General features: G+C 34.4%; 2 protein-coding genes across 3 annotated transcripts in view; both read left to right on the forward strand.

Moving 5' to 3' along the window:
* On the forward strand, window positions 7,975-20,920 carry LOC109832724 (ribosome biogenesis protein BOP1 homolog). Of its 2 annotated transcripts, XM_020400125.1 has the most exons (20): window positions 7,975-8,120; window positions 9,321-9,402; window positions 9,492-9,608; window positions 9,716-9,802; window positions 11,441-11,527; window positions 11,605-11,759; window positions 12,971-13,088; window positions 13,210-13,311; window positions 14,251-14,410; window positions 14,542-14,650; window positions 14,740-14,842; window positions 15,069-15,219; window positions 15,334-15,466; window positions 15,573-15,679; window positions 15,761-15,831; window positions 15,950-16,010; window positions 16,990-17,217; window positions 17,356-17,440; window positions 18,400-18,578; window positions 20,347-20,920. In XM_020400125.1, exons 2-20 carry the CDS (start codon window positions 9,373-9,375, stop codon window positions 20,430-20,432), a joined length of 2,169 nt encoding a protein of 722 aa, XP_020255714.1. In that variant the 5' UTR covers window positions 7,975-8,120; window positions 9,321-9,372; the 3' UTR covers window positions 20,433-20,920. The 2 variants fall into 2 exon arrangements, with proteins under 2 accessions (XP_020255714.1, XP_020255715.1); XM_020400126.1 differs by lacking the exon at window positions 16,990-17,217 and having other exon boundaries at window positions 15,950-16,007.
* LOC109832725 (calmodulin-binding transcription activator 3-like) overlaps window positions 23,703-24,353 on the forward strand; it is a 16,653-nt gene continuing 16,002 nt past the window's right edge. The window contains 1 exon segment of the mRNA XM_020400127.1: window positions 23,703-23,982. Coding sequence (XP_020255716.1) covers window positions 23,943-23,982 — 40 coding nt within the window. The 5' untranslated portion in view covers window positions 23,703-23,942.

The following is a 24,353-nucleotide window of genomic DNA, read 5'->3' on the forward strand; positions in this document are numbered from 1 at the left end:
AATTAGACTTAACATGAAACGAATTTGACTTAACGCAAAACTAGACTTAAGACAAGTTGAATTAGATTTAACAGAAATAATATTGGCCGAACTTAATAGGAATTAAATTAGATTTAACAAGAATTATATTAGACATAACATGAATTAAATTAGACGTAACAGGAACTTTCTATTAGACTTAACATGAAATGAATTGGACTTAGCATGAAACTAGACTTAAGACAAGTTGAATTAGACTTAACAAGAATAATTTTAGACTTAATAAGAGTCAAATTAGACTTAACAGGAATTAAATTAGACATACAGAAATTAAATTAGACTTAACAGGAACTTTCTATTTGACTTAACATGAAACGAATTAGACTTTACATGAAACTAGACTTAAGACAAGAAAATGTGAATGGAAGTGGGCCGGATTTGTTTATGTGCTGCAACTTGGACTTTCACAAGAAAATGTGCTCAAATAAATGAATGGAAGTGGGCCTTGGAAAAATCAAATAAAGATTGGGCTAGAGAAGAACAAAAAGCAAATTCAAAGGTGGAGATTGTTGCTTGGGGCTCAAGACAAATCCAATGGCTCATATTCATTAAAGATTACTATAAATAGGGGTAGAGAGTGAGGGGTTAAGGGTGTGAAAATTTTATAAACTCCTTTTGGAGAGGAGGGCTACTCTTAATTGAGAAGGCCTTCCAAAAATTGTAATTTTAGTTGCAATTAATAATAATAATTTTTTCCTCTTTAAATTTGTTCTTTCTCCTCTTTGTTGAATGATGAGGATGGAGATGAAGAGCAATTTGAAGGTTTGCATTTCTTTTCTCTTTTATTTCTTTTTAGTAATTTCTTTATTATTGCTTATTAGTTAGATTTAAATTCATGCTTGTAGTGTAGATTTATTTTCTTGTCTTTTTTATTTCTTTTTGCACTTTAATTTGTAGAATATATTTATTTTCTCGTATTTAATTTTTGTAATATATTCTGTAGTGTAGATTTTTATTTTCTTTGTAGTTAGATTTATTTCTTGTTCATAGTTTAGATTTTTCTTTTCTTTTTATTTTTGTAATTAGTTCTTTTTCTTGTTTTTATTTCTTAAAGATGTGAATTTAATTCTTGTAGGAAGTTTAGAATTATATGAAACTAGTCTAATTTCCTTTATATTGTATGAATTATTCTCTTGCACTTAAAATGTTCATGTTTAGGATAATCAACTAGAGAACTAATCGGTAGAAGAAGAATTTGATAATCTATGCTTTCCTTAAATTGTTTGATAGGTTATGCTTATGAATTCTAGGATTATTATCATGTTGTTGTTCTTATCATGAATAGTAATTTTAGCTTAGATGATAATTTGATAGGTTACACTTTCCTTAAATGGTTTGATAATCTATGCTTAATAAATCTAAGTTGAAATATGATAAAAAGAGAATAGTTTATATTTTGTAATTGAAATTGGTTAGTGGATTATATTCTAGATTTCTTACTTCTTTTGAATCCTCCATCTTGACTTTCTTAAATTTTCTTTTCATTCTTGGTTTTATTTCTTGATTTTATTCATTCATCTTTCTTGCCTTGTGATTTCATTTATTCTTTAATTCTTCCTTCTCTCCTCTAAAATTCAATTTATCATCTTTTGCAAATATTCACAACAATCACTCATCACATTCACACTTATTCTTTATTCCTAATTGTCACGCACAAAATATAAGAACCAAGTTTAATAATCTCTTAAAATCACCTTCCTCGTGGGATCGATATCTTTTATACTATAACTTGATAAATTATGCACTTACAATTTTGGTACATGTTTATGCCGCATCATGAATTAAATTAGACTTAACAGGAACTAAAAATTAGACTTAACATGAATCAAATTGGACTTAACATGAAATTAGACTTAAAATAAGTTGAATTAGACTTAACAGAAATTAAACTAGACTTAATAGGAATTAAACTAGACTTAATAGGAATTAAATTAGACTTAATATGAACTGAAATTAGACTTAACATGAAACTTTATAGACTTAATATTCAAGGAATTAAAATTAACATCACACCAATTAGACTTGACATACAACACATTAGATGTTTGATATATTGTGCCAAATATATAGTTTTGACTAACAATTTATATACTATATGTATTATATATGCACTAACATATCAATGCACATGTAAACATCAAATATGCTCAAGATATGTGAACAAAGTGCACGATGAGTTCAAGGCAACATAAAGAAAAGAAGAAAATATGCGTAAATGTTAAAATATAATTTTTTACATTTCCTTTGCTTAGATCTTATGTACAAGCCTTGATCACTCACAACACATATACACACATATTATTAGAATACACTAACACATGCTTAGTGTGTAGTTAACTATAGAAATCCCTCATGTTAACCATTAGAGTTTATAGATAAAAAATGGGTCTCAAAATATATCATATATCTCATATGTACCCCTTAGTAGTCGACCAATAACAATAGTAGTCGACTACTCAAGCATTGGTTAAAATATCAGACTCTGCGTTATACAGTATAGTCGACTAATTAAGCCTTAGACAGAATTCCAGATCTTGTGATTTTACAGTGTAGTCGACTAATACACATTGTAGTCGGCTATTAGACAGAATTCAATAATCTGTGAAATTACAGTGTAGTCGACCATTGATAAAAGTAGTCAACTATTAAGCATTTTTTTTGACTTTACAGAGTCTGTTTAGACTCAGTGTGGTCGACTACTAAGCCTTGTAGTCGACTACAGATACAGTTTTTTAGTTTTTTTATAATTTGAATTAGTGACTGTTTTATAGCCGTTTTTTAACGTTACTTGAGTTTAAATTCGTGTCTTTTCAGAGGTTATAAATAGGTATTAAAGTTTAGAATTTGCCACCAATGTTCATACCATAAGATTCAATTTTTGTGCAAATTCACTCTCTTGTTTTCAAAATTTTAGTCTAAGTTTTTATAAAAGAGAGTTTCTGAAATAGTCATTGATCTTCACCATACAAACAAATTATTTAGGCAATATTCAGAGATTAAGAAGGTTTCTAAGCCATTGATGCACTCACTACACATTCAAGGATTATAGGAATTTGTGTTCGTTCTTCAAGGAAGATTTCTCTTGGGTGTGAGAGGAGATCACTTGGTTTAGAGATTATTACAATTTGCAGGGGCTTGCAGATTGGTCAGGTTTGGTTTTTGATTTTGTAATAGTTTTTTAAAATCATAGTGAAAGTCTCAAGCGGGATTTGCTTGGGGACTGGATGTACACCCGGGGTAATGGAACCAATATAAAAGCTTGTGTTCATGATTGTTATTTTCTGTGATTGTTGTTATCTTTATTGTAATTTATGATCCACTTTGCAAAAAATTTAAATAAACACTATTCACACCCCTCTAGTGTTTAGTGTGTACTTGGACAGATCCTACAATAGACTTAACATGTGACAAATTACACTTAACACTCGGTAAATTAGACTTAACATGTAATCCATTATACTTGACATTCAACAAATTAGACTTATTATTTAACCCAATAAACTTTACATGCAAGCCCTTGGACTTATTATTCAACCCAATAAACTTAACATACAAGCCCTTGGACTTCACTTCTAACTCATTAGACTTAATATTCTATATTGGACTTGAATTTAACAAAAAAATTGTCAAAAAAATCACATTGAACCTGTATTTCTAGGGTTGTGCAAACCGCCGGTCGGTTCGTCTTTTATCAAAATTTGAAAACCGAACTGAACTACCCATTAATCAAAACTGAACTGAACTGTTGCAAGTCAGTTCGGTTCGGTTCGGTTTGTTCGGTTCTAATCAATATTCATTCAAATGTCATAGATAAATTTATTCATGTCTATTATACAACCTTTTTTTTCTTTATTCACAACTTATATACATACTAACATGTAAAGATTTTGAAAAAGAAATAACTAATCTCATCAAGATAAAGCGACAAACATAGAGCGTGAGAATTAGAACCCGTGCATTGTGCAATCCCTGAACTGAGTCTTTTGTTCTCAAATTGTGAGGGGTACTTGCACTGTGAGACTTCCCTTAATTCCCTTAATTCCACCATAATGATCCTAAAATTGTTCATAATTGAGAATAAATCAAAGGATGTTTTTTAGTTGTTAGTGATAAAAGTATTCCTCAATAATAATCATTTATGAATCAAAATTAATTTCAATATAGTTTACTAACATGTAATGAGAATTAAATCAATCTTAGTTCAAAAATGAAATAAAAATTAGGGTTTCAGTTGATACCTCCACTGTGGGTGTCTCCAAAGTACGAGATGGGGCTCGAGAAGATGGTTCAGTGATGATGAAGAAAGAAATAGAGGAAGAGAGTCGTTAGGGTTTTAGAGTTGTTTTTGATCGGAGAAGTTCCAGACGACGACGATGATCAAGACTGAAGTCTGAAGAGACGGAGGGTCAGCAGTGTTAAAGAGGCGGCGAGTCGACGACGATGGTGATGGCTAGGGCTTTTTGGGAGTTTGGTTCCTGGGGAGCATGTGAGAAAAATTAGAAAAGAGATGGATCCGAACAAAGTAGGTTTTCTAAATTGGGTATGGGTTTAGCAGGTACAGGTTATAAAACTTAGTTTGCTGGATGCGGTCGGTTCAGACAGTTCGGGTTGAAAACGTTTCAACCCGACCCGAACCGCACTATTAATAAAACTGCCCCCAACTGTTAATTTTCGACCGGTTCGATCGGTTTTTTTAGTTTGAACCAAACCATGCTCGGCCCTAGGTATTTCTTTAAATTTTCATCTTTTCATGATGTTCAAATAGAAATTACAAATTTTATTAGACTTAACATATGAGCTCCTCGTGGTCCTCCTCCAACACCGCCTCCTCTGCCTTATTCTTTGCCACCTCTTCGCCTTCAGTGCCGAGGACCGATCTGTTGTTTGACGAATCCTCCAACGAGAACTTCTACGAATTCAAGGGTTTCGCCACTGCCACTGCCATAGCCGGCCAAACTTAGGCTTTGTTTTGGTTTTGGGGGAAAAGGAAAGAGAGAGTGGGGAAAATTAGTGGGAGAAAAAAGTGAATAATATTGAGTTTTTTCTAAGTAATATACCCCCAAATTAACAAATATGCCGGAGCGTGCACCTAAGTTCGGTGGTAGCAAAGGGGGATATTGTTGTGTTCGAGAGAAAAAGGAGGAAGAGAGAGAGAGAGAGAGAGAGAGAGAGAGAGAGAGAGAGAGGAGAAGAGAGAGAGAGAGAGAGAGAGAGAGAGAGAGAGAGAGAGAGAGAGAGAGAGAGAGAGAGAGAGAGAGAGAGAGAGAAGAGGAAGGAGATGAGTTAGTAGAGAGGAGGAAGGAGGAAAAGGAGGAAGAGAGAGAGAGAGAGAGAGAGAGAGAGAGAGAGAGAGAGAGAAGAGGAAGGAGATGAGTTAGTAGAGAGGAGGAAGGAGGAGCCATGACCATTAGATTTAGAGAGAAAAGAATGGAGGAGATAAGAGTATTTTGGAATTTTTATTGTTTCCTCTCTATGTGCTTAGTTGGCAGGGCATAGTCGCTAAAGAAGGGCTGAATCACATGGATCTGTAATTTAAGGGTTGAATCACATTGGGAAAATGTTGGAAGGCTTGGTCATACGTGGTTCTATAAATTGGGGCTTTAACATAATTTTCCCTTTTTTAAAATGTTTATTTAATATATTGTTCAACATACCCAAGTCTATTTTAGACTTTGTTAGTCATTTTAGTGCTGAAAAGTAATCTCCAATCAAGGGCAGACATGTATCCCACATTATGCGTAATTGAGCTAGCACTTCAAAATAACCAAAGACCCAGCTCGGACGACTCGACACGCCAACATCTCGTGAGGACAACTCAAATGGCGTTACATGTCGAACCCTGGCTGGGTTGACTCCCCGATCGACCTACTCGACCGTCCATTCGGCCGGCATCTTGCGAAGGCGACTCAAAGGGCGATACTTCTCAACCACTAGACGAATAGAAAGGCAACAAAATGTCTCATGCCTTGAGCCCTCCTCGTGCACTGACAACCAATCACCTTACAATAAATGCCATAAATACATTATGTGCGCCATCATTCTTCTGCCCACAAATAGTCTTTATGTCACATCTGACCAAGTCAGCAACTCGCACCCCCAATCACTTCACATTAAATATCAAAGTGACCTCACCTCTACTTGTCACCCGACACCTGTAAAGCAAAAGCTAATGTAGTCATCCTATACTCGAATGAAGTTACCATTCTGCCCTTCTATCACCATTATAAATAAGGGTATTATTTTCAACAATAAGGTAAGATCTTTACCTCTACCCATCATGCTTAAGAATTACTACAGTTCATTATACTTCTCTACTCAAGCAAATCACTGATTTGATTGTCGGAAGAACGAGCAGGGAACTCAACCCCGCCCTCTTACGATTTGCTACTTGTGCAGAGAATAACTGTTTACTCTAGAATCAAACATTCAGAGAGTTAGAGGACCTCCGTCAACTTAATCACTGCTTTCATTTGATTTTTTAATATCAACCATCAACAGACTTACAACAATAATTTCAAAAAATAGATTTGTAATAGATTTAATAGTAAATTCAATAAATATTGAGTATTAAAAAGTTTTCAATTAGCTTGTGAATGTCACATGGAAGAGTTCAAGGGGAATTTTTTTTTTGATGTTTGCCTTATAGAGAGCATTAAAATGTAAATCTTAGAAACTTCATGGCTGCCATGTGTCGCTGTATAGCATGTATTAGGGGTGCAGATGCACCCTTAACAATCTACAAATTATATTTTAATGCTTCCTACAATTCAGATTTGCCCCTACTATAGTTTTAAAATTTTGCACGTCACTTTGAATCTTCAACCAATTTGCATTTGACATTTACAAACTAGTCACCCATTTTCATTTAGGCCCATTTGAAATTAGTAGCTCATTTTTCGTTTATGTAAATAGTTAATTATGGGCCGTCCATTTAATAAAATTTTTCTAAATCCGCCACTGAGTGCTTCTGAAAATAAGTGAGGACATATAAGTGCAAACTAGGGTAACCATAAAGATATTTACGTGTTCATTAGTCTTTCTAAAGATGTACAATTTTGAGGCGACTCTATCGGAATCCGATCCATTGCCCTCCTCTTTATTTGGTAACCGAGGGACCAATTTGCAGGGTTCATGAGGGTTTGAGGGACTTATAAGCAATTTTAAAGATTTGAGTGAAATAGATATATTAAAGATGTGAGGGACTAGTACCTAAAAGGGCCAAATGTAAATAATTATTAAAATCTGGTTGCCTTCTGTGAAAACCCTAGCTTCTATTGCATGCGATCAACTCTCGCTTCTTCCAAACCCTTAACAATTGTTTAGGATGGGGGTTACAGAATAAAAGGGAGGACAAATTTTTAAAACAGTCTTCTTTGGACTTTTAATCCCAAAAAAAGACCCATTTTTAACTTATTTTCAGAAACCGACCTGGTTCAGCCTCAACACTGAAACCAGGTTGGTTTATGAAAAAAAAATTTCGAAACTTCACGAGAGTTGAACTACCGTGAAGTTTTGTAAGCTTACTAAACTTCACAGGAGTTCAACTCCCGTGAAGTTTTGAATTTTTTTTTCCAAAAACCGATCCGGTTTCAGCGATGAGGCTGAAACCAGGTCGGTTTCTGAAAATAAGTTAGAAATGGGTCTTTTTTTGCGATTATTATTGTAAACGAGATTGTTTTGAAAATTCCTTCATAAAAGGGAAGGTGAAATTTTATAAAAAAAAAGTTCAACAGATTTTTTGAGGGTTAAAGGTGGAATGAAAGTTGAAATTTGGTGAGATTTTACTCCCCAAAATCGGGCACTAGATGAAGTAATAGAAATAATGCAAATTTTTACAATACGGTGAGACAATTTTACCCTTATCACATTAAATCAATGGCTGAGATATGCCATTGGAACCCACGGCTGAGATTTAGCCTCTTTCTTCTCAAAACCCTAAAATTTTCCCCGCCTCTCTCTCTCCTTCCCTCTCTACCCCCTGCCTCTCTGCTCTCCAGTCCTCTTCCCCTCCGGTGCGTCGTCTCCACCGTTGTCATCTCCTCGGAGTTCATTAACTCCTCCGGCGCCGTCCACGACCGCAGGTACCGTCATTTTCTCTGTTAATAATTTTATTTGCTAATTATTTTCGCATTTTCATCATTTGTTGATCTCTAATCTCACTCTGATAAATAGATTCCTTAATCTATGTTATTTCCCCCCTTGTCATTGATGTACTTCTCCGCATTTATATTTATTTCTGCCTGATCTTAATCTAATTTTGCTCGAGAAATAATTATTCTACGTGTTTCATAGTTTTGTAGTTTATAATCACATTAGAAATTCTAATCAGTTAAGGATTATTAATTAGTTTGTAAAAAATATCAAATATTTTTCAAAATCAGAAATTTTTATGATTAATTGAATCTGGAATTTTTTTATTACATGTAGTTGAATAATTGAATAGTTAAATCTTATTTTTTCGGTTACTAGGTTGAAATTGCGATTTATATGTTACATCCTTAAAAGATAACATGCGTCCTTACAAATGTAATTATTAGGTCTTAATTAGGGATTATGTTTTATATTTTAATCAATTAAAAATCTAAATTACATTGTAAACAAATAATCCTAATCATTTAATTTTAAATAATTATAGGATACTTTTTTTTGGTTGTTGTTGTCACTTAAAAATTTTCCATTAATCATTTCAAACTTTTGTAAGAACATTCATGTAATGTTTGATATCTTGGTAACCTTTATATATCGGAAATGTGATGATTTTATATTGTGTTTTTTCAATCATTTTATATAAGCTCATGTCATTTTGACTAGCTTATGTTATATTGTGATCACATGTATAGTCATGTTAAATTATTTTGATAAGTTCATAGATATTATGTGCTGGATTTTTCCAATAAAGTCTTCTATGGTGTATATTGTTTTGATAAATTTTTATAAGCTTTATATATTGAAAATGATGTAATCAATTTCAAAAAAATCATAGTAATGTCAAATATCATCATCATCATCATATTATTATTATATTGTAAAAATAATAATAATAGATATAGCTTTTTTTCCAATTATTATTGAAAAAATGTCTTAATAACATATAAGAATATTTATGTAACTTTATATATATTTACTTCGCTTCACTTCCCTCCCCTTTGCTAGAACTCCCAAACATGGGGAATTAAGTTTATTTCCGTTCCCTTGCTAAAACTCCCAAACAACTTTATTTCTTTTCCCTCTCCTTCTCTACCTTTCCTTTCCATTATGTAACTTTTTATCCTCTCCCATAGTAAACTCCCAAACAAACTCAGTTCGTCTTCCTCTGCCTCGCGCTCATCATCAATGGCGAAATCTGATTCTTCAAAAAAATCGGTAACTTCATCTCCTCCTCTTCTTTCATTATGTTTACCTCTTACAAATCTTATGTTTTCCTTTAATTCGCTGCTATTTATTCGAATCAGGTAAAAAAAGAGAAAGAACCGCTCGAAAATCAACCGGAGCCCGATTTGAGCAGTGATTCTGATCTGGATGAGGATTCTATTTGGAGTGATGCCGTCGGTTCGTCAGATATTGATGGGGTATGCCAAGATCCTCTGTACTCTTTTGTATTTCCAAAGATAGTTTCTTTTTATTTATTTAATATGTAGTTTTTGCTTTTATAGTGTTTTATTTATTTTTAATGTAGGACTCCTCTGGAACTAGTGAAGATGATGTTGGTGGTAACGGAGAAATGGATTCACCAGATGATGGCAGGGATTTCTCTGAAGATGAGGTACCTATTTTGGTGTTTGTGTTTGTTTGGTTTTTTTGGCCATTCTTCATTTCTGGTGCAAAAAATACATCTGCTCCCCCCCTCCCCCGGGCCTTTCAAGTATAATAATTGGTGTGAAGGTTAACTTTATTCAGTACCAACTACCAAGTATAACGATTTGAGTACAAACTCTTCAACGGACTCAGTAAGAAGCTCTCAACTCCTAAGACAAGTTATTAGGGGGGAAGGGGGGTGGGGTGGGGGGTAAACACTATCAAACTGTACATAACAAAGTTTAGAGTACTAAGCTTCCATACTACAATGCTTTTAGAAACGCTGGATTTTCAGACCAAAAAAATAAAAAAATCAACCTGCCCCAGTAAAACATCCAAAATGCTGATCCTTTGAACTGCGTAATTGCTCCTTTGCCTCTCCATCTTCTAATAGCCCACTGTATCAATTTGTCCCATATCCAAGGAACATAACCATCATGTACATAGGCAGAGGTAACATTCCACAAGTTTCTAGTAATCTTAAATTCAAAAAACAAATGCTCCCTTGTTTCATCTGTACTCCCACATAAAGGGCAGCAAGTATCTACATCCATCCTCCTATTTCTAAGGAAACTTTTGGTTTGAATCTTATTATGACAAGCCATCCACATAATTATAACGTGTTTGGGTAAACTCATAATCATATCGCTTCAGGCTAATCTCCTCCAAAAAAAGGTGGGATTTAAAAACCTGGAAAGAAGCTTTGGAACTGAAAGCAGGCTTTGGACCCTTCCATCTAACTTCACCTCCGTCATGATCAATCATCATATCCGCATATTGCCTTAATTTGAGTATTTTCCTGAAACTCCAAGACTAAGAGCAGCTTTTAATAGGCATATGCTGTATATCCCATAGACAATCCTCCTTTATATACGTTTCATTAATCCCAAAAGATCATCAATATTGAGAGAAAGCTCAGAAAGGGACCATAGATACTTCAACATCATAGCTTTATTTGCAATCTCAGCACTATGGCAACTCTCCTTCACTGAATTGTATGCTTTCAAGAATTGTACCTCGCTCCAACTGAGTTACCACCAAAAAAGATTTAACTCTTCATCTTATTAGCAACAAGCCCAGAAGAACTAAAGAACTTATAAAACATTCAACCAACCTTGTCGCTGAGGAGAATCACCTTTACATAATAGAAAAAAGTCATCTGCATATGTGAGATGGGTGAACCTGCACTTCTGACATTGAAATCAGGGATATTTTCCAATTGAGCCAAACATCTTGTAAGATACTCCATATCTAAGGTAAATAACAAAGGAGGGAGAGGTTCCCCTTGCCAAATCCCTTTTTTGCCGGGGAAGTAGTCACATAACTCTTCATTACAACAATAGAATAATGCATCCTCCTAACACTTACCATTATCCTTTCAATATATGAACGCCATCACCTTTCAAAATAGCTTGTAAAAAGTCTCAATTTAGAGAGTCATCAGCTTTCTTTATATCTACTTTCTATTATAAGAAGATACAAGTTTTTACTGGTTTTCAAAAGTTTATTAAATTTCCCGAAGTTGTGGATAAATCACTTGTTAACAGTTTTGAGGACTGTTTGACTAAGGAGAGTTCCTTGTACAATGACTTTATTTTGCTTATAGGGTTCCCTTGAACATACTAGAGAAGACAGGAAAGATGGAAATGACACACTTCAGTTAGTTGAAGAGAGCGACTCCTCTGAAGATGAGGTACCTTTTATTAACTTGTTACTTTTTTCCACCTAGAGGGTTAAGTTTTTCTGAATTGTGTATCTTTTAACTTGTAGGTTGCGCCTAGAAATACTATTGGTGAAGTTCCACTTGAGTGGTATAAGGAAGAGGAGCATATAGGATACAATATAAGTGGTAAGAAGATCAAGAAACATGCCAGAAAGGACAAGATCGATTCTTTTCTGGCTGGAGTGGATGATTCTAAGAACTGGTGAGCTGGAATCTGCTGTTGAAGTTATTCTTACATTTTCGTTTATATTGAAACTGATTCTTAAAACTACACATAACGTTATTTATACAAATTACAAAGCGAACGGATTGGTTGACATTTCACATTAAGTTTATTTGAAACGTCCATTCTTAAAATGGCTACTTATGACTGTTTACACAAAGCAAATAGATTTATTTATGTCGAAGCTGATTCTTAAAAACTGCAAGTAGATTCGTTTATGTTGAAGCCGATTCTTAAAAACTACATCTAACTGTTCATGACTCCTTGTTAAAATTAAGTTATGCTTTTCTTATTGAAAGCTCCATTTTGCATAATTTTTTTATCTACATATAAAACATTCCATACTATCCATGTTGTTTCTTAAGGGGCTGTTTACATTAATGAGTAAACCCATTTCCTGCTGCATCAAAAAATTAAGTTTTTTTTTGGGGGGGGGGGGGGGGGGGCAAGCAGTATAGGCCTATAGGGAAAACTTTGAGCTAGGGTACAATATATGCTGGAAATTTTTTTCCCTGCAGAATGAAGAATCTACATGACTCATTCAGCATACCCTTGTAAATTATCTCATAGTATATTGCAATTAGTTTGGAGTCATTTGATTTCTCATTATATCCATTGTTCTATTAGTTACTTGCTCTTCTACATCCATATGCTCTTATCTGGAATTATGCCCTTTGTTTCCTGCTGCTCTGGAGCTTGGATTTATAAAAATTATCATCATAGATCCTGTATAATCCGTCAGTTTGTTTCCAATATAGCCACATTCAAGTTTAAAGACACAAGATCCCAGGACAATTTGCGGATTTGCTTGTTTATTGTGTAATGATTATGCTATTATTAATTTCTTTGGACTTGCATCTGTACAACTTCCTGATAATGACTGGGTTCCTGGTAATACCTTGGTGTAGATCTCTTGTTAATGCTTGAATTTAAATCTTCCTTGACTCAGGTTCCTTCTAGAAATAAATTTAACTATTTAACATCTACTTATAGTTCTTGTTTTCCTTGAAAATTCTTGAGTGGACATGATATACATGATCCTGGAAATTATATTGTATTATTTTTATATCAAATACTGAAATCTCTTGCTGTTGATATCTCCAACTGTTTTACAGTCTGAAGGCGTATCGAAATTTGTTACTATTTAATGCCTATATTAATTTCTTTTCTATTCCATCCTCTTTTCTCAGGAGGAAAATTTATGATGAATATAATGATGAAGAGGTTGAGTTGACAAAGAAAGAGACTAAGCTCATTCGCAGATTGCTAAAGGGAAAGACACCCCATGCAGGAGTTGATCCATATGCGGTTTGTAATTTATTCCTATGTTAAGCTTGCAATGCAGCAGCGTGTATTTACCAGCATTCATGTTTTCACTAACTGAGGTCGTGTCTAATTTATTAACGTGCCATATATTTCTTTCTGGCAGCCTTATGTTGATTGGTTTGAGTGGGAGGATAAGGGACACCCACTTTCAAATGCACCAGAACCAAAAAGGCGCTTTGTTCCATCCAAATGGGAGCAGAAAACGGTATATATGCAACTGCATATTTGTCTTGTTATTTTTCATTTATCGAGAAGTCATTGTGAATCTAGAATCCTGGATAGAAGTCATGGGATGTTTAAGGATTAGACTTTTGACTCTTAAACTGGTTCCACACTTTTTTAGTCAAAGGTATACTTTCATATGCTGATTTTCATTTGATACCAGTAACTGCATTAGTTCATTTTACCATTGAGACCGTGTCTGCAAGAAACTCAATCCAACAGTTAGGGCTCCTGAACTGCATTAGTTCATTTTACCATTGAGACCGTGTCTGCAAGAAACTCAATCCAACAGTTAGGGCTCCTGATTGATCACAAAAGGCATTCCTAAGAAACTCAATCCAACAGTTAGGGCTCCTGATTGATCACAAAAGGCATTCCTTAGAAGCCATATCTGTCCAATTTTAGTTGTCTATACTTGCCGTACACGTCTCAAATTCTAGTCAGGTATCCTTTAGTAGTCTATGTTTGCCATTGTTTCTTGTTTCAGTTGCCATACACATCTCCAAATTTTATTAAATTCTAGTGAGGTATTTACTACCTTTGTACTGGTCAAGGCTCTGTGACTTACACTCACCAAATAGATCCCTATATTTATATACATTCCCATGGTTGTTATAGATACAAAAGTTTTTATTCACATGTACCTTTTGACAGCTGAGTAATTACTTTTCCTTCTGATTCACTGGTAATCTGAAAGTTCCAGGAAGTGGAATTCTTGTGCTGTCCATTGTGCACTTCTATTTATTAAAATGGCATATTTTAGCTTTTCGATTAGTTAGTTTATGTGACTGTCAGTTACTATTTTGATCCAGAGAACAACGCTGATATTTTGTTGAAAAAATGAAATAGATTATTTATTATCTATACTGATTTTGAGAAACTCTATTAAACTCCTACTTCTGCTTGAATGTTCTTGTTGCAGGTTGCTAGGTTGGTTAGAGCCATTCGCAAGGGTTGGATTAAGTTCAATAAACCAAAGGAGGAGCCTCAATTTTATTTATTATGGGGAGATGATTCTAATGCAGCAGAAAACAAGAGGCAGGGATTAAGTTATATTCCTGCACCTAAACCTAAATTGCCTGGTAAACCATTTGTGTTGCTTACAGAATGAATGAAAAATTCACGTTGTGTTTGGAAATAGTTTAGCTTACTGCTCTTTTGATGTTCAAAGTTCATGTTGGAAGCACGTTGTTGAGTTAGATTTCACTTTCAGGCCATGAAGAATCATACAATCCATCAGTAGAATATATCCCTACCCAAGAAGAAATTAACTCTTACCAGCTGATGTATGAGGAAGACCGTCCTAAGTTCATCCCGAGAAGGTATTTATTGCATCTGTTGTCTTGTATTCATCAGTTTCTTTGTTAATTCTATGACAGTTCATCTTGATATTAATTATTCATAATTTTAGGTTCGAGTCCCTTAGGAGTATACCTGCCTATGAGAAAGCTGTTAAGGAAGAATTTGATCGTTGTTTAGACCTTTATCTATGCCCTAGGGCTCGGAAGAAACGTGTAAGTTGAAGATGCTGTATATATCTAAAAGGCCTTGCAATTTATTTCCTGAATCACTCCTACTTATATACTATATTCTTATGCATGACTTTGATCATATTTGGATTTTTCTCAACAGCATCGTATATGCTATGGAACTTTCATTGTTTTATTTAAAGTTCATTTATTTGTAGTATGACTAGTATTTTAGGAATTTTAAGCACTCATTTTGGCCCCATTTTCACAGATCAACATTGACCCTGAGTCTCTTAAGCCCAAGCTACCTAGTAAGAAGGATTTGAAGCCTTATCCCTCAACATGCTATCTTGAGTATAGAGGTCACAGTGGACCTATCAAATCTATATCAGTTGAAATATCAGGGCAATGGATGGCATCTGGTTGGTTCTGATTTTTTTTCTTTTCTTGTTTTCTATTGCTACTTTTTGAGACACAATAGTATTCTTATTTATCAAATATAGTTAATTCCAGAATTCTGACATAATTGTTCAAAGGTTCAACTGATGGAACGGTGCGTGTTTGGGAGGTTGAGACCGGTCGTTGCCTCAGAGTCTGGAATGTGGGTGAAGCTGTTGAACACGTTGCATGGAATCCTTTGCCTGAGCTTCCCATTTTAGCAGTTTCTGCGTAAGCTAGCTTTCCGAATAGTTTTTTGACGGTTTTTGTGTAATTAGCTTTTGAGTGTTTCACGATATTAAATATTTCTAAATGTTTGTCTGATCTTACTCTGAAGGGGGTATGATGTGATTCTGCTGAACACTGGACTTGGAGATGCAGAAGACAATATGAGGATAAAAGAGCTCCTACGTGTTGAGGAATCGCCATTAACTAATGATGACGGTGAGTAGATTTTTTACTATTTTACCTTTGTGAACTTTTATTTTTACCAATTATTTTTATCTCATTAAATACATCTCACAGGAAATAAAACCTCTGCTGTGAGTTGGCTCCAACATACCAAGCTTGATGGCATCAGGTTGCAACACTTTAAGGTAACATGTTATATCTTCATTTGCATTCTCTAAAATATTGCATTGTTTGCTTATTTGTTCTTGGGTTTGACATTAATTCTATATCAGTCTCCAACTTATGTTACTTCTTTCTATGCAGGCTGTATCAACAATTGAGTGGCATCGCAAAGGAGACTATTTCACTACAGTTGTTCCAAGTGATATCCTAGAGATAATATTTGATTTTGCGTACTTCCAATATTAAACTCTTTCAACACTAATCTTTTTTTCTTGAATTTTGGCATACTTATCATTACTCAATAGTTTAAGTGGCTCCTGCCTTTGCGTGTCTTATGAAAGCCTTAAGCTCTTCTGAGTAGGATATGGTTTCATTCTACTAAAACCATATAATATATAACATTTAAAACCAGGTGAAATTAGAAGCATATAAAATTTAGTAATATATATCATATACAACAAAACGAAGTAGTAAACTGGTCAGAAAAATTTTGCTATCGCAAAAGACTGTTTGTTTGTGTGAGGAAATTAACACTGGTAATATGTTGCTATGCTGTAGACATTAGCATTATTTATTTCATGAGTAATGTAAGATGGATGTAGCACTCACGATGTCTTGTTTTAATTTTTATGAGTGAATATAATATCTAAAGTAACCTCGGCATCATGCCAAGACTTGCGATGTCTTGTTTTAATTTTTATGAGTGAATATAATATCTAAAGTAACCTCGGCATCATGCCAAGACTTTATTCTTAATATATTGTATAAGACTTAACTATATAATATCTAAAGTAACCTCGGCATCATGCCAAGACTTTATTCTTAATATATTGTATAAGACTTAACTATTCATCTATGAAACAATATAACGCTAAAAATGATTGGAACAAGGGTTAGTCCACTTAATACTGATGAAACAGCTTTTCCCATAAGTTCCTAATATTACTATTCACCATCATCTGAAATAAATAGCGAGTACGCCGAGTAGTCTACTAGAACATGTTTATTTTTATATAGAGCTATTTTGTTGGACTTACAGAAAATTGGTACTAATTTTTCTGGTACTTATGAGGTAAAGATTCATTGTTTGAATCATATTTGGAGCGTGCAGTCTGTTTATTCTTTCATAATCAGTATATACTGACCGATATCTCAAGTGTAAGCCTTGACCTATAATGCACGTGATTCTAGAGCAATATTATTACATCAACTCTCCAAGAAGCATAGCCAAAATTCTATCAAGAAGTTACATGGGCTTCCAGTTTCATCTGTCTTCCATCCAGTGCGTCCCATTTTCTTTGTTGCAACTAAGAAAAATATTCGTGTTTATGATCTTCTGAAAGCAAAGCTCATTAAGAAGCTTGAAACAAAGCTTCGGGAGATTTCATCCATTGCTATCCATCCTGGGGGTAAAGTGTTATTTATTATGCTCAAAATATATTGAACTGCAAAGTTACCCAAGTAATTAGGGCAAGGTCATGGCAGTTGTCTCATTTTTAATCTCATAATAATGGTCATTAACAAAAAAAAAAAGTTCTTGCTTACAGGTGACAATGTAATTGTGGGGAGCAAGGAAGGGAAAATGTGCTGGTTTGATATGGACCTTTCATCTCAACCATACAAAACTCTGAAGTATGTCAATAGATCCTGTTCTAACTTTTACTTATTTTCACAAATTTTTTGCAGCCTCTCCCAATTTATCCCCTATCATTCAAAGGCTAGGTATTCCTACACTGAGAGTTGAACTTGGGATCTTCAACATTGAACCTTCTGAATTGACAGGAGGTGCCGGGCAATGGTCCTCTTGCTTTTGGGGTCTTCTTTTGTTAGCTCAGTTCTTTAATGAACATATTATCAATATCATATTTACCAACCTAGAATCTTACTGTTTGTAGTTTGTAATCATGATTCCTTTTTATTTAGATTTGTTTGGGTACCAACTTATGCTTGAGCATCCATATGCCAAAAATCATTTCAAGGTTGCATTTTGGTGGTACCTACTCTATATATTAACAGTTGGCATATTTATACCCTTAGAAAGTGCACAAAAATACCTTTAAGTATGCATCTGCCATGTCTAGGCCTACACTTACTGTTTTAATATAACGCCGTGTTTGATATGTGAGAATTGAGTGAAGTGAGAATGAAATGAAACAGAGAATAAAATGGAATTAATGTGGAAATGGAATGCTCATTTCCATTTCCATGTTTGAGTGCAGTTAGAGAATGACGTGGGAATGAGCATATTGCGAATTTTTTTTATTCCCACTTAAGTGCAATGTCTGTTCCCTAACACATTGGGAATGGCCATTCCCACATAAAGCAGGAATTGATGAGAAGTGGAATGAGGTTTCTAGCTTCCAGAAACACTTCATGTTTGGTACGCATGAATCAGAAGTGGGAATTGACACACTCATTCCCGCGTACCATGTGAGGTGTAAGACTTCCAATACTTGATGGTCTACTCTAAAAGTTTTTGAAGGATTCATGATTAAGAGAAAACATTCTATATAACCAAGTGCTAATTTTTTTAGTGGCATTAATGATCATTTTATTCTGATGTTGTGTTTCTTTTGTTGAAATATCTCTAGGACACATCCAAAGGACATAACGAATGTTGCCTTCCATCGATCATACCCTCTATTCGCTTCTTGTTCCGATGATTGTACAGCATATGTATTTCATGGAATGGTGTACTCAGATCTTAACCAGGATCCTCTCATTGTTCCTTTGGAGATTCTCCGTGGCCATACTTCCTCATACGGCAGAGGTAACTACACAACTGTTATCTTCTTTAATGTATTATGTGTTTCTTTTACTAACAATTGATGTTGGTTTTAGATTTGCATTAAGAGCATATTATGTCATAGAAGCCTGTATGAGTGAGCTTGTTTTGCTTATTTTAGAACATCAAATTCTCAGGTAACTATCAGTACAATGTTCCTTAAGGCCAGCAAGAGAAAGTGTAGGAGTAGGTCATCTTGTATGTCTACTATCTGTGTGAATGTCAGAAATCTGCTATGATCCTTTCTAAGCTAAACCAGGATTTAACTCTATCAGGTTCTGCTTCGTTGCATATAAAACTGTAGGAACTGAAGTTGCATGGAAGCATCATGGATTTTTCTTCCTTCTCCAGATGGAAATTTTTTTCTCCCCCCTTCGAAAAAAAGACAGATGGGTTCCCCTAAATCTCATCTATTTTGTATAAGTCCCCCAAATGATCATATTTTGAAATTAGCCCCTCTAAACCTTTATGTAGTCTCAAATTAGTCCCCATGTTTCCTTTTATTTAACCCCAATCCAAGTAATATCTGTTATAGTTTGTGTTTTCCCTTTTACCCTTGTCTTGAACCCAACCTCTTGAAGCCAATTGTCTCTTTTAAACCCATGTAAAGCCAACATCTTTTTCTCTATTATAGCAAATGAAAATGGTCCTCATAAGGTTGAAGGTTTTCGTCTGAACATACATCATAACTGAGATTTGAAGCTAGAGATCTCATGGTCTTTGTATCTCCATTAATATTATCATCTCTGTTCTCCGTCCCCCATAGTGCAAACCTTTGAGCACAGCATACATGAAATAGTGTACAGAGACTTAATGAACCTCATGAGTTATGCACCCAACATGACAACAAAGGAACTTTTATTATTGCTTTGCAGCAACAATAATTGCAGGCAACATCAGATGTTGCTTACTCTTGTTTTGTCCAAAATCTCATTTCTCCAATCTAAGAAATAATCCCTTGCATTATCCAATGACGTCCTTCATTCAAGTTGTAAATTAATTGTTGATGAACATATCTACAGTTGATTCAAAGAGGGGTTTTGGTGGCGGTTTGTTTTTTTTCCCGTTACCAACATCCAATATGTAATTCACCTGAGTAAGGTCAAACAATTTAGAGTCTTAAAGGTCTAACAATTTGGAGTCCTAGACTAGCATGCACTGATTTGAGACAACCTAAGTGTTTCGAGAGGATTTATTTCAAAATAGGAAGATTTAGGGAACTTCGTATCAAGAATGGATTTGAGATTTGGGGGACCAATATCTCAGAGACTCTTTTTTTCTCCCAGGACTATGACTCAATAAAATTAGGTTTAACAATCTTCTGATTACCAACTCCATGGATTTAAAATGAAATGTTTATATCTCCTGTGTAGCTTTTCCATGCTCAAGGAGATTTATATTAATTAAATCATTAAATGTCTCAGAAAATATAAACTAGTGTGTCAGAGCTTTCCAAAGGTTATGGAAGAACGCCAGGTGCAAATGCTGAACTTCGCATAATGTGGGCTTCAATTTGAACACACTAGAGAACATTTAATGCTCTAATTAAAGAGTAAGACATAAATCATCCAATTTGAGACAGTGGCATATAACATGCTCTCAGTATCCTTATATTCAAAGAAACTGAATTCAGGGAAGTGAATCGACACTGATGTTTTTCCCCCTTTTGTAAGAAAAGTTAACATGAAGGATGGAAAAAGAAAAGAGATATTCTCTCAGTTTCTCTGAAGTTCCTGTTATCCTATATATGCAGGTGTGTTGGATTGCAAGTTCCATCCAAGGCAGCCATGGTTGTTCACTGCCGGTGCTGACTCTGTTATCAAGCTCTACTGCCACTAAGACATCGCGAAATAGCCAGTGATTATGCCAGAGTTCATATCTCAGCAAGGCAACCAAAGGAATGCCATTGGTTGTAGCGAGAGACGACCTAACCTCAAAAAAACGTTCTTAACAACTGCACTTCAAATTGAGGTTTAATCGACATGGCAGTTGTATTCGGTTGATTTCAGTTCAAGTCCATTGATTTGAACACAAAGTCATCATGCTAGTAAATCCGACTTGTACAAGCTCTGTATCGGATGCATCTTTGAAACAGACAGGAGCAAGCAGCTTCAAAGTTATGTGTACCATTTGACAAGCATGAGCAACTTCAAAGCTTGGGATTTTGTATCAGGTAGATGGTTAAAATTATTTTACGGACGTTTTGTGCAAATTTTGTCATATATGGAGTTCTTAGGTATATTCTTTCCAGAAAAGTTGCAACATTTGAGGATATATTTTAAGACAAACCGGTAATTGCAAAAAAACTGTCACCAGAATTATCTTTACGCGTCTGGCAACGATAGCGATCCAACAGTAGAAAAGAATTCACATTTGTGTTATGGTTTTCCTGGTCAGAATCTGGAGCCACTTGTATGGTTGATGCCTGCTTTATACTTTTCAAGTACGCTTCCTCTACTGATATACGTAATATATTTTGCATTATGGGTATAAAGACCAACTGATTCCTGTTTAGTTATAAGAGCTGGTTTACAAGCTGAGTCAACTCTTACCAAACGCGCAAAAACTATAAAAGTTGGTTGGGGATAAGTTAAGGAACATTATTAAGACTTTCTAAAATGCTTATGCAGATGAACTTTACTTTGGAAAAGATTCTTTAAATAGGGTATCGGCCGACTAAAAATCCCATATCTATATCTATATCTACGTAAGTTGAAGACGAATACCAATAAAATAAAAGAAATGTTTAGGGATACGGAAAAAAAAACAAATGTAATACTATTATAGAAGTGGGTTGTTATGTTAAAACATTTTTTTCTAATATACCCTCCAACACATCAATCTATGCATACATGAGATACACAAATACTTAATTTTTCGTAACGTCACCATTGACTACACATCAATCCATTCATACATACATGATGACACATTCATACTCAATTTTTCATAACCACCATCTTTATGACCATCAAATTTTCATTTAACCACACACTCATAACATTCATCCACTAACTCCTAACACTAAATATAACTTTCAAATTCTTATCATAACCCCCAATCTTATTAAATCACATCACATTAATTACAGCTAAAGGGTTTAAGACTACAATATTATAACTATTATTTACTATAGTTAGATATATTTTATAAACTATAGTAAAACTATTAATAGTTACATATATTTTTTTGTACTAGACTTCAATATTTATATATTAGGAAACTTTATATCTATATATAGTAAACTATATATTGTAGTTAGTATAAGATGTACATTAATTATCTTTGAGGGATGTACATTTATCTTATTTTTTGTCACCTAAATATTATTATACAGTTTTTACTCAACTTGCTCCAACTAAACCTTCCTTCACGTCCAATAAAGTACTTAAGTCCAATTAACATCATTCAATAGTCAATGCATTTGATGTATAGAAATAACATCAAGCTCTACACCACCCATCAAATTGTAACGTACATGTGCATTAATTCAATTAGCATTTTTGAACCTATTATAAACCCCTGGAGATTCTTGTGAAACATGTTAAAACTTAATTTCAAGATTGGATGCGTAGGTCATATACGAGAGTTGTTTATATTGAAGATTTTGAAGAGGAGGAGGAGGAGGATTATCAATTTGGTTACAAATCTATGGTAAGTTTTAGTTTTCATACCAAGAAATTGATAGTATATTTATCCCACTAACTTCTTTGAGTCTAAATGAACTGATCACGATATTTTGTTAATGGGTAAGAAATTCCAAGTTTCTTTTTTTTATATATTGTAAAACCCCCAAAAATTGAATATTTTATAATAAATAATAATAAATGTGTTATATTATGAAAAATGATATTTATTAATGTTTGACTATGCTAGGAATTGATTTGAGATCAATTCAATGTATATATGTGAATAAATGATATTTATTAATGTTTGACTATGCTAGGAATTGATTTGAGATCAATTCAATGTATATATGTGAATATAGAAGTGATATCATGCACACGCAATGTATATATGTGAATATAGAAGTGATATCATGCACACGTGCACGGGCTTGAATCTGGGAAAAACGACCAGTTAAAAGTATATGCATTTTACACACCGAAACAGTTGGAATCTGAAAAAACTTAAAAGACCAAAGTTGTAGGTCTCTTCAAGAGCTTTCCAACAAATCTTATATCACCTCATTCTGAGGTTGGACGTGAAAGTTATGATTAAAACACTGAAGGTTATTTTCCTAGTTAGACTAGGTTTCCTGGTTCGGGTCAAACATGTTTGTTTCGGGTTTGCCTCTATAAATACCTGTGTTTTTCATAAAAATTTCTCTCTTTTATCATATCTATGAACCATAGCAGCCACCCTCTCCCCTCAAAAACCCTAGATCTTTTTCTAATGAATTTTTGAGAGCTTTGTGAAGCTCAATACCGACACGAGGGCGAGATCTTCGACGTGTGACAAAAGAGAACGAGTTGTTTGTGCTCGTGGATTGCTTGCTGTTTATTTCAGAGGCTTAGAACAAAGTTTGAGGCAAGATTATCTTCATCCAAACCTATCCCCATAGTTAAATAACTAGTTTAGATGTTTAATATGTGTTTTCATGATTGAATCATAACTTGTGATGTTAAAAATAAGATTATTTTATTTTTTGATGTTAAAACTTAAACCAATGCTAGATTAGTAATCTTTTCTTGCTGTTTATGATAATATCATGATCATGATCATTAGGTTTAAGTTTCAACATAAAAAAAAAATAATACTCTGATTTTTAACATCACAAGTTAAGATTCAAACATGAAAACAAATATTAAACATCTAAACTAGTTATTTAACTATAGGAATAAGTTTGGATGAAGATAATCTTGCCTCAAACGTCGTTCTTAACCTTCGAAATAAACAGTAAACAATCCACGAGCCAAACAACCCAGACCCTCCGAGAGTCTTAACTTTTAGCCGGAAAGCGACTTCCGAACCGACCGTGTCCGCTCAAAACCAAAACCAGTTCCAACACGGAGCCCTGTAAATATCTTCCCCAACTTGAGGGCATTTTAGTAAAATTCCCCCCCTTTAAATATGGCTGTCTTAAGCTGACTGCAGTGGTCAGAGCTTTTTGCCCCCGATCGTGTGTTTTTTTCCCGTTTTCTCGTTTGGAGGCCTTTTTTTTTTATTCTTATCTCGCTCTCCGTTTCATTGAAATTTCGAAACCTAATCTCTCGGAAACCCTAATTTCTTCGAAGATTCTTGAAATTGGAGCTTTTTGTTCTGCAATTTGCTCGGATCTCGATGTGGATTGAGTTCTAGGGTTTTGGGGCCTCCAGTAAGGATTGTGATCTTTCGGGGGTCAATTTGATGGCGGACGGCAGGCAATATTCACTGAATCAGCAGTTAGGTGAGAATTCTAGGGTTTTTGAAGTTATACTTATTGGGTTCACAGCATTTCAGCTGATGACCGTAAATTGGTCTTAAATTTAGGGCTTTTGAAGTATTACTTATTGAGTTCAGCTCTTATTTGGCAATATTATTTTTCTAATTTTCAATAAAGTTTTAGAATTGATACTTTAGAGCTATTAAAGAGGTTTCTGATAAGTGAGGAAAAGAAGTTGTGTTTGTGTTACCAGTGTCATCGTGATTGGTTGGACGACTATGTCTACTTGCAAGGTGCTAGGACTTGGATATTTAGGGAAACCGTGAAGACTGGAAAATTAAAACCCTGGGGTTGCATGCTTGTGAGTGTGCATGATGATTTGAGTCGTGGAAATC

This window comes from Asparagus officinalis, chromosome 3 (genome assembly GCF_001876935.1).
Source record: "Asparagus officinalis chromosome 3, Aspof.V1, whole genome shotgun sequence".
NCBI classification, from domain to species: Eukaryota; Viridiplantae; Streptophyta; class Magnoliopsida; order Asparagales; family Asparagaceae; genus Asparagus; species Asparagus officinalis.